The sequence below is a fragment of the Caenorhabditis briggsae genome, assembly GCF_000004555.2.
Source record: "Caenorhabditis briggsae complete genome, chrII, whole genome shotgun sequence".
Lineage (NCBI taxonomy): Eukaryota > Metazoa > Nematoda > Chromadorea > Rhabditida > Rhabditidae > Caenorhabditis > Caenorhabditis briggsae.
This window is the reverse complement of record NC_013486.2, coordinates 6,128,594-6,140,176: the sequence shown is the minus strand read 5'-3', so window position 1 is coordinate 6,140,176 and position 11,583 is coordinate 6,128,594. Positions and strand designations below refer to the sequence as shown.

General features: G+C 36.7%; 1 protein-coding gene across 1 annotated transcript; it reads left to right on the top strand.

The window, feature by feature from the left end:
• Nucleotides 1-10,355: 10,355 nt before the first annotated feature.
• Nucleotides 10,356-10,990, top strand: CBG13161 (the record flags this gene model as incomplete). Its single annotated transcript, XM_002646716.2, has 2 exons — nucleotides 10,356-10,461; nucleotides 10,896-10,990. The coding sequence occupies 2 exons, from the start codon at nucleotides 10,356-10,358 to the stop codon at nucleotides 10,988-10,990; spliced, it is 201 nt and encodes a 66-aa protein (XP_002646762.2).
• Between the last annotated feature and the right edge of the window lie 593 nt (nucleotides 10,991-11,583).

The window sequence follows — 11,583 nt, the reverse complement described above, 5'->3', positions numbered from 1 at the left end:
AAAAAGACCAAGTGGAGTAGATATTTACTTCTAGCCTATAGCGTCTATCAGGTCGCCGAGTGGATCCGGTTATCAGTGACGTTGATTGGAAACCCGCAACACTTTTAATAAGAGGATACTTGCAAGTTTTGTTTCATGGAAAATTAAGAATTCATGGAATGTTTTACTATATTGCATTTGCATCACATTGTATGCTTATCAGTTTGTTGTAAACTTCTTATCAAACCACGTTTTGGTGAACAAATTGGATTTTGATCGAATATGGTGAAGCCTTCTCTCTCGAACGTCCTTCATTGCCTTTTTTGGGAAATCGAAGGATATCTGTACGACTGTGGCAAATGTTTCGTGTTCTGCGTCTTGCCGATATTTTGATTTCCTCTTATTGCCCCATATAAGAAGTATTGAAATCTTAATGTGTTCTTTTTTTTTCGAAAGAATGCATTCGGTTGGAGTAGACTGTTAAAATTGTTACTCAATGTTCAGAATCTATCACTCATCTATTAATCTATTAATCAAATTTTAATGCCGGTTGCGGGCAAGAATTCGAGGGTGGGCGGGGCTTAGGACCGCTAGCAAAACCTATGCCCAAAGCATAGGTTTTGCTTCGTAATCGTGTTCTGGCCTATTTTTTAAAATTTTCGATAAATTTCATCGATTTTCCAACAATTTTCTTTTTATTTTGTTTCTATGCAGTTTTTGGAGATTTTTAGGATTTCTGTGTAAAGAATAAGTTCGAAATCGATAAAAATTATCGTAAGATCGAAAAATATGTACCAGAAAATAATTACGAAAAATACATGCTCCTTTGAGGATTTCGCTACAGGACCTAGGCTCCGCCCACCTTTGAATTCTCTGCCGCAACGCACATTGAAATTAGACCAGAGTTATAGCTCCTTGCTTTATACCATTCCGGAAGCCTGGAATATACCTACAGTAATATCTTTCAAAGTGAGAATGTTTTATGTTTGAAAAACTCTTGATTTCCAGTTATCTTAAGCTCTCACCTTACAAGCTCTCATTCTACAATGCAGAAAACTTTCAATTGTGTTAAGTGTCTCCCTAAAAATTTTTTTCCTGATTCTTCTTCTGATTCTTACTTATCAAAAACTCAACAAAACTTATCAAAAACTCAACAAAACTTATCAAAAACTCAACAAAAATATCTTCTCAATTTCTCTCTAATAGAGTAATCAGATGTTGGAACTCTTTACCCGCCAAAGTGTTTCCGGTGAAGCCCTCGTCAGCGGCTTTCAAAAATCGACTATCCTGTGATCTAAAACATTTTCTTGTCTTGAATTCAACTAATTACTAACTCGGTTTTTCCTTCATCTCTCAATTACTACAAATGTATGTCCCTGTTATATCTCCTGGTTTCATAGACATTTCACGTGTTAGTGGTTTTCTCCCCTTCGTTGAAATAAATAAATAAATAAATAGATTCTAGCCCTACTTATGTCCAGAATTCTTTCTTCTTCTTTTTTAAAATAATTCCTTTGCCCTTGGACTGTTGTTTGCTGAAAGTTTAGTCATTTTTCTCTGCTTGTTGTTTGCAAATAATAATGTAATCTTTATATTTTCGATGCATTTTTTTTGTCCAAGATGATTCCCCCCCCCCCCCCCCCCTAATCACATGATTTGTTTTCTTTTGACTTCTTATCTTCTGAAAAATTTGTGACTTGGTCCTGTTTTCTGTTTCTACAGTATTTTTCCATTTATTTTTCAAAACTCTATGAGTCACGATCTATTACAACTCTCAAAACTTGAATCCTACCGTACCCCCATCCCCAGTTTCTCTTGCATCCTGCTGCACCGGTATGCTTTATTGGTCCGTGCTATGTGCTCCAGAATCCCCAGGGGCTGACGTCACCTTTCCCTTGTTCACCCCTTTTCTGCTCCTCCTTCTTCATTTCGACAAAAAAAAAAGGCCTCCCATCATTTTTTTCTTATCTGTCCGTTTTCATTCCTCCACTCTTCATGACCTCTTTGAATCCTCGTGCCAATTTCTAGTATTTTTTTTGTGGAGGGATGACACAATATGAGACAAGTGGTTAGCAGGAAAAGAAAACTAAAAATGATAGATAGTTGACCTGCATCATCTTTTCTCGGGTTTCGGGTCGTGGAGAGAGATTCAGGTGCTGTGAGACGCAGAGAGAAAGAGGCGGAAGCTGGATGATATCCGTACTACTCTTCTAAAAGACACATGTACAGCACGGGGTCCCAACTAATACATTTGACGTGAGAGCTGGAGACATGTATTTTATTGTTCTACTCTCACTTCTGGGTCGGTTTTATTGCCATACGCACATACCTGTTCAATTTAGGCGGAACGAACGACCTGTAAGACGTCATTGACGTCTGAATTCTGAATCAAAATTCTGAGTCAGTCAGAATCACACCATTGGAAGTCTTTCAAAAACCTAGCCTTGTAGGCTATTGCTTAACCTAATTCTTCTAATGTAATTTGTGTCTGGACACACATTCGGTAGGTTTTGATCTAACACGAAAGAATGGAACTTTGGAAATTTGAGATTTCTACGACTTGTGATTAGGAGGACTCACAAAACCTGAATATTTTCAAAGATACTGTGTATACTCTCAAACCTGTATTAGGAGGGCCGGCTATTCTATTGTTCCAAGGTACCTCCGGAAGGCCCTTCTATTACAGGGGCTCTACTTTTTTTTTGGTCATTTGCCCGAAATTTTTCTTCGAAAAATTCATGAAAATCTATCCATTTCACCAATGCTGTGCAAGTTTTTGTGAAAAATTTTTTCTCAAAGAAACTCTGTAAAATTGTGAAATTTCCGGAATATTTCTGACTGAAAACATACAGAAACGTTTAATTTCAAAAAAAACGCATTTCAGTGGGGATCCTCTTATTTTTCCAAGCCTCTATCGGAGGGCCCTTCCAATAAAAAGGCCCTTCTAATACAGGTTTTACGGTTTATGAGTCGAGACACCCAGAAATAAATCACCCCATCCTTCCAGACTTTCATTTTAGTTGTAATCAGGTGATATTACTATTTCGCAGCTGTAATTTACATTTCACTAATTTTTTCTTCAATTCTTGAACTCTCCTGATGACGACGGAGACATCCGGGGAACCTGGAACGAAAAAGTGCACTTCATTCTTGCATTCGTCACTTTTCACCCACAGGTGTCAAAGTTCAGGGTTGAAGAATTTAAGGGGGATTTCGATACTTTTTTTCTATTCTTGCCATCTTCATCTCTTTTTTCACGCCTTCACCTGCCTTCTTCCACCACTACTATCCCACACATTTGACTTCCAGTTGGACGCACATTATTAATAGGGTGAATTGAATGAGAAGGAGAATCTGAACATGGCGACTTCTCGCCCCTACCATTTCATCAGTTCCCAAATGCTCTGAATTCCTCTGTTCTCATCGGATACCCTCATTTTTTACTCTTCAGCATTCTGGATATCCCCTATCCCTTCTGCTTCTTCTCTGTGGGGGTGGCGTGAGGGTGGAGGATATCAAGATGGAAAAAAACGAGAAGAAGAAGAGAAGGGTAATTTTATTCGGATGCAACAACTTTTGGCCTCACCCCAAAAAAATGGGTCACAATTTGATCTGTCTTTTGTCAGAGAGACGGAACCCACGTCATGAAAGTGACTTGATTGAATTTTTGGCAAATTGAGAAACAGAACAAATTTTTGGCTTCCGGGTTCCTTGGCTACTGTAGAAGAGGAAATGATGTAGAAAAGGATATTATTCCATGTCAATTTTCTTCTTCATACCCCATTTCCTATTCCAATCTAGGCCATTTTTTTTCTCTTGAGTGGTCCCTCCCCCTTTTGTTCCCAAATTAACCTTTACCTTTTTTCTGCAAGCCTTTCTTTTTTTCAAATCTTCTGCAAAAAAGCGTCCCTAGTTTCCGAATCGGTCAGTCGTCCATAAAAAAACTTGTCTGGTTGTGGGTTACTCTGGGTTCATTCAGATACACCTCTGCAAACCGTGTTATCCCGCTGATTTTTCTGCAACTATGATATCATAATCCGAGGATTTTCGTATTCCGTTCAACCTTCTTGAGTCTCTAAAAACAGTGGCTACGACCCTAAATACGAGACAATCCCTAAGAAGCTTATCCACGCACTTTACACGTATACCTTCTACTAGCATTCATAATCTGTAAGAATATGAACGTGCTGACGACGGAAATGAGAAACGTCGGTCCGTGCTTAGTCCGGAATACATTCATTGTATTGAATATAGTCCCGGCCAATCCTTTTGAGCCCTTTATCAGACTGAAAGGGAAATAAAGATAGATTTGACTTGAAGAGAGCAATCCATTTCTGACTACATTTACAGAAATTCATTCTGATATGTATTTCATTTGAATTCAAGACCATTTCCCATATCTTCAGTGTTTTCCAGAGAGATTAGAATCTTGAAAAAAAATCTGAGAAATCAAGAATTACGAAATCTGTATACATATGGAAAGTGCTTTTTCAATAATTTTTATTCCAAATACATTTCCAGATTAGAAGAAACTCCGCCTCTTAGAAAAAATGGTCTGATTTTTAAAGTAGCCCTATTTTTTCTCAGACTTCTGTAATATTCTGTAATGGTTGTTCAAAAAAAAAAGTGAGTTTTGTTGCCAATTTGCTTTTCATTTGGTTAATAGATTCGCTATTATATGAAGTCTAATCAAAGTTGTTAGACAATTGGTCTAGACTTCAAATTCCATAGATACACCTACACTTTTCCGCATAAAAAACTTAAATTTCCTTTTAATTTCATTAAATAAAAACATGCTTGAGTTTCTGTTCCAAATAAGTTAACATAACGTAAAACCTGTAATAGGAGGCCATCCTATACTTGCACTTTGAGCTCAATTATCTCAATTTCTGTGAGAGATATCAAAAATTTGTTAACTAGTAAAATGCTGGTGATATTATGAAAAACATTTTATCAGTTGGAAGATTTTTGTTATCTTTTATAGAAATAGAGATAATTGAGCTCAAAGTGCAAGGCCTTCAATAATCTCATTTCTCTTCTCCTAACGTTATTATTGTAGTTTGTAGTATTTAGATTTATGAAAATACACACATTGTACTAACATTTTGATCTGTAAATATTATTCTTTGTTAAAATATTTGATTCGAAAAACATGGAGCCACCAGAATGATTCATTAGCTAAGAGCGTTCAGATTAGCTAGCTGTATTTGTCGTTTCTGCATAAACAAATCTACGAAATTGCGACCTGATTTTTGACATACCCCCAACAGACAATAAGGTTGGAAAACAGTGGGAAATTTTGATATAAACAAAAAAGGAAATACAGAAATGTGGTTGCAACAAAAATAATGAGAGTTTGTGAAAAAAAATTATGACGAGATGCTTCCGATCTTGCTGATTCAGATTTCACCTAAAAATAGTCATAGGTCACAATGGTTTCAGTTTCAGTTTTGTGTCCTGGTTCAAGAGTCAGCTGGCGGAAAAAAAATAAAGAAACCTCGCCGGGTCCTTCTGGACACCTGTTGTTAATCTGATACTTGTACCCACGCCTTTAAGTTCTTTGTTGTCGTTCTGTTTTGACTTGGATTGATCTGAAATTGACTGGGGCTCTGTCGACTCTCAGCTGATCAACTCATCGTCTTTTCTCGTATTTTGTCCTTAAATTGAGACTGCCTCCCAGGGGTCAGGTTTGTCTCCCTAGAAAGTTTCCACTTGACTGATCTGAATTTTTCTCGGCATTTCGAAAGTTCCTCTTATATTTATTTCTCAAACTGAATAACATCCGGTCCCACAATGCTTCTGGAAATTTTTTTTTCGGAAATGTCAACTCTTCCAAGTATTCTTTCTAGACTCTTCTAGAACTTTCTCAAAGTGTTATTACCGTAAAACCTGTATTAGAAGGGCAGTCCCTTCTATTGTTTAAAGGTATCTCTGGAAAGCCCTTATATTACAGGGACCTTTCAATAAGAGGGAGCCGTTCTATTGTTCCCCCCGTTTTCTCCAAAATGTGTCATCGAAAAATTCGGTGAATTCTCGTTCGAAATTGAGGAAATTGCATTAATTTCACCAATAAGCCTTTCTATTTTTCCGAGCCCCTCTTCTAGTGCCCTTCTATTGAGAGGGGGCCCTACCAATACAGGTTTTACGTTATCTATTTTTTTCCACAGTTTTTTGAATTAATAGATCTCTGTTTCCAGTTTCTTCCAGACATTTTCTCTCCAAAATTTTTGGATGAACTAGTTATTTTTTGCTAGATTCTCTAAGCCTGATCAGTCCCCTATTTTGAATCATCCAATTTATTCTAAAAGAAATACTAGTCAACGAAAACAGTAACGTTTCTGACGACTTTCCATTACCAGTGGGTTAACCCGATTAGCTTAAAACGACTTGGTTGGAAATCCCCCGATCTTCGTAATCCCGGATCCTCTCGAAAACTCAAAAGATCTCCCAATCATATCAATCGTCCGAAATAGTATTCGTAGTTTTATTGTAGATCTTTCGGATTGTTATTTATAAATTAGTTCCACGTCACAATTCGACTTCTCCAATCAGGTCATATGTCCCTTTTCACCCAATTCCGTCTTTGGTCTGGATTTTTCATCTTTATTGTTCTTCGTTTCTTTTTTCAGCTACCGTATCCCTTTCTTCTTCGTCTAGTGTAGACATTATAACGCCGTCGTCATAAAACCAATAAAAATTGGGAGAGAAAAACTAGATTTTACATCTATTTTTAGAGACGGTCCCTCGGTTTTTTTCTCGTTTCTTCTTCTTAACCTTTTGCTTTTTCATTTTGGCCAACTCGCTGAAGAAGAAAGGTCCCCATTTTTTTCATTTTTCGTGACATACATATCGTCATTCAACACAGATAAATAGGACAATAAGATGGTCCGTTTCTCATAAAAACTCCCACGAATTAGTTGAAAAACTTGCGTCATTATTTTGTGTGGGGTGCCAATGAAATCGGGCTGTGAATGGAATTGAGAAGAGGGTCCCGTTTTCGAGAATATTCTATGACGACGTTGTGGACAATATTAGAACGCACTCTAAGTTTTTTGCACTAAAACTCATCTTGTTTTTTGCTACTGACAGCCCCGAACACTCTAGTCTCTTGCCGTCATTTCTGATTTATCATTCTAAAAAGTTCCTCTTCCCCTTCCTACTGAAAATTTTTAGAACCGATGTTCTGTATTAAAATAGAACAACGTGGCAGACCTTCATCATTTTTAGCCAAAAGATGATCGGAATCCGTTGCTGAATTTAGAAGAATTCTTTGGAACAACAACAGTTTTCCTTATATCATGGAACATCTTTTTAGAGAACAACATATTATTCCTAATGAAACTATTCTCATTCATCTAGAAATGTTATGATTCCAAACATCTTTTTCTGATATCACAAAACAACGTTCCTCCCCTCCTTCTTATGTTGATCGTTACCTTTGGAATTCAGTCTTAAGCTTGCTTTTCCCCCATTCATTCCTTCCAGATCATCTCTAGATTTGGAGGAGGGGAAGAGTAGAAAGTGCTAAACAGTTTCTTATAATAGCGAAAGCAATTAGCTTATTTCCATTTTCCAGAACTTGGAGTCCGATTGAACGCTGATTCATTCTTTGAATGATTTTTGATTTGATACAGTACTCACGGTGAACATTTCCAAGAGCCTGGAGCTCGGGTGTCAAGTGATCACATTGAAAATTTTGGAGGTTATAAAACAGACCTAGATTTAAAACTATGCATTCACACAATTGAGAAAATTCCTAGTTTTTCAATTATTTGCCTATTTCCCAAAAACACCTTTTTTACGTTTCCAGTACAAAAACAGGAAAAAAGGAGGTGTCATTCAGAAATCTGAAAATTGCTGAAAAATAGGAATTTCGAAAAAATTCTGTTAATGCAGTTTTGAATCTAGGTCTGTTTTACACCTTCAAAATTTTCCAAAGTGATCGGAAGCTTGACAGCCGAGCGCTAGACTCCTGAGAATGGACAAAATCAACCGAAAAATGCGTTTTTAATATATTTTTGGCTGGAACAGTATTTACTGTCTAGAATATTATTCCATTTTTTGAAGATATTTTTTCACAGAAGATTCGAAAATTAGCATTATGAGTTGAAATTGTTATTGGTTCTATAAGACTGATATTGCAGTCCAGTGTTCGAAATTAATGGTGATTGTATACGGTAGAAAACAATTTGGCACATTCATTCTAAACTATTCCCGTATCCTGTCCTATCCTTCTTAAATTAAAAATGTAGCCAAATATTTTTGTCCTATTTCAAAATCCTGCATACCAAGAAGATCATCTCCTGATTTGGAGGTGTAGAAAAATATGAAATAGGATAGAATCAACACCGTATCCTCCATTTTTCCCCATTTTTAGACCCAAATTAACATTGTGTTCTCTCTAGTCTCTCATCACTTTTTTCAATTTCCTTTCTCTCACCCCTATCAAATAGATCAGACCTGTTCTCTAAATATATTCCCATCCACGCCCTATCTTCGCTTGTTTTTTGCCCGGCCCCTCCCTAAACATATTCTTTTTCATCTCGAGTGTTTCTTCTTCTTCTTCTACTTCTTGCGTGTATCCAATCATCTGATAAAACAAAGCAGAAGTAAACGAAAAATAAGAATTAGAGGGACTATCGAATAACACTGAAACGTAGTAGGAAACCGGAAACGTGGCTATCGAGACGCAGACGACGTCGTCTTTTAGATTCTGACCACACACGTCACTGAACTTTCAAAGATACAGGGAGGGGAATAATCGAGGAAAGGAAAAGTGACTTCCAAATCATGAATTTTCTTCTCATTTATCATATTCTGCGGAGGGTGGCTTCCAAATTTATCTCATCCCCAACTTTTCGAGAGCTTTTAGAAAGGCGAGACTTACCAAAAAATCCCAAGTTGTTAACAGGGATCATCTCGATTAACCGACATTCTCCACCTCTCAAATGACGTCTTTTTAGGAGTTTTTGCTCCTACTCTTAAGCATAATCTTCCTTTGATTCCGGTCATTGTGTGTGTGTCCCTTCTTTTTTCAGATATACATACTTCATATTCCCTTATTCCCATTTATTTTCGTGCCTATTATCATATCCTTTTCTCATTTCTATTTTCAATCTCGTCACAAAGAATAACGTTCCATTTCTGTTTATTGCTTCTAAAACTCCATATTTTCGGATGTTTTTTACTTTTCAGTACTAAAACTTTTGACCTAATTTTCTCAAAGCTCACGGCCGTTCTGCAAAAATAGACAACATATTTGGAATGGAAATTTTATGAGCTTTTTAATGATATAGGTCATGATATGTAATTTGGGAACATGCTCAGATAGTTCCCTAGTGAGAGGATCCATTCAAGAAGACTGATTACTTGTTTTCAGAAAAATTAGAGAATCTGAAAAGCTAAAAAAAAGTTGCATTCCTCCTAAATCTAAAAGATAATAATCTTTAGAGAGACAACAGCTCTACCTTTTTTCATTCATGTATGCGGTTTCTACCGTAAATTTTCTAGGAGACACCCATTATAAACGTCCACTTTGAGCTCAATTATCTCGGTTCCTGTAAAAGGTATCAAAAAATGGGAAACTGATAAAATATTGGTGATATCATGATAAATAATATATCTGTTGAAATCTTTTTGACATCTTTCATGGCAACCGAGGTAATTGAGCTTAAAGTGCGCATTCAAAGTGTGCACATGTACGGTAATAGGCTTGTCAGAATCAGAGAATTTTATATTTTGTGCTCGCACTTTTTTCTTTTTATTCTCATCTTCTTTTTTCCTATCCTTGATTTCTTAGATGTTCCGATCCAATCAAAGAGCAGCTTGCCCATAAATTCCCATTCTTTTCCCACCTGTTGTTTGTCTCTGCGTCTGAATGACCCGGATACTGTCTCGTTTGATCCATTCATATATCTCAAAACATAGTTCTAATCTATCCCAAAGCTGGCCAGTTCTGACGTGGAGATCTATGCTCTCAGCGCCTAGACCGCCTACCATAAAAAACTTTTTTCGAAATATTTGAAACTATTTTCTTCCCTCCCCATTGTATACTTCTTCCTGGGAAGAATGGTGCATCCTAATCCGGATTAACTTGACGTGTTCTTCTTCTGACTCTTCTTCCCTATTACCCATGAGCTAACTAATCTCATATCATTTATCAACTCTTCTTTATTCAGAGTACTTGTTGTTTTCATTCGTATTCATTATCATCATCATGCAACACGACATATCTTCAATGTTTTTCTTTGTTTTAAGACATCCTTCTTCTTCGCGCTTTGCACATTTCTTGTCCTCGGCCATAATTGAGTACTGCGAGACGACGACGACGACTACCACGACGACGACGACCACGACACGACGTCGGTTTTCAACAGATGCTCTTGCAAAGGATAGGCATAGAACATCTGCGGATATGGATTCTTTTACTTCTCATATCACTTGTACCAGCAGCACTTATCAGGGATCGCAGAAGAACATCAGGTTTGTACTTTTTTCTTTTTGTTTTCCAACCAATTACAAAGATTAAAACACAGACACAGACTGTTTGTGACTTTTTTTCATTGACAAGATTCCAGATTCTAGACCTAAGGTCATTTAATTTCCCCGATAAAGAGAGAAAACCTGTATTTGCAGAAAGCATTGTTTACAGTAATAACTTTTAATGATCTCATGTTTTATTTTGAGACGTTTCGAATGATGACGTAATTCTCTGTTTTTTTCAGTCCATCTTACACTGAAAACGTTTTCTGACGAATTGAATGATCACTGTTTTTTCAAACTTAATCTAGCTGCAAAACGCTTTCAAAAATCTGTCGACGTGCCGAAGCCGGCCCGGAAACAAGTATGACTCTATCCAAAAATTGATAATTTTCCAAAAATTGAATATGGGAAATAAATGATTCTTATATTTTCAGAAGACTTCACGATATATCCCTTCGACTACGGTGACCAAACAGAAGATGCAGAAACTGCATTTCAAAGGTTCGAAGCCTTATGTTCAGCGAGGTAATTTATTGATTTCAAATTCTTTGGATTCTAAATTCTGAAAATTTTTCAGGTCAAAACAGCCTAGTACCTCTTCATCTTCATTAATCGACGCTCTTTGCTCAACAGCATTAAAAAAGGAATAGGGTTTTTTTCTTCTCAGTTTTGATGTTTTTCTGCCTTCTTCATACTATGTATTTCGTTGACTTTGGTTTTTTATTTCGTTTTCTTTTTTTTTGTCATCAGTTCAAAAACTTCATCTTCTTGCTTATCTTGTTACAAGAACAATTTTGATATCTCGAGCCACGTGTCTTCTTTTTTGTCCGTTCTTCCCCCAACAGCCATCTAAAGTAGCCTGAATGAAATTGATTTTCCCGATGATCTCCAATTAAAAATGTCCTCTCAAATAAGAACTCTAGATCTCAAGACCAATTTTGGACACCTTTCTCTTTACTCCCCATGCACACATCACTTGTTTGTACATAGTTCCCATTTTTGATTGTTTCTCTTCGGGATATTCAGACAACCTCCAACCATTTCTCCCTCGTTTTTTTTTGGGTCAATGGGATTGTGTGGGCAGCAATTTTCCTTTTTTTAATAGTCTCTTTTATTGAATGA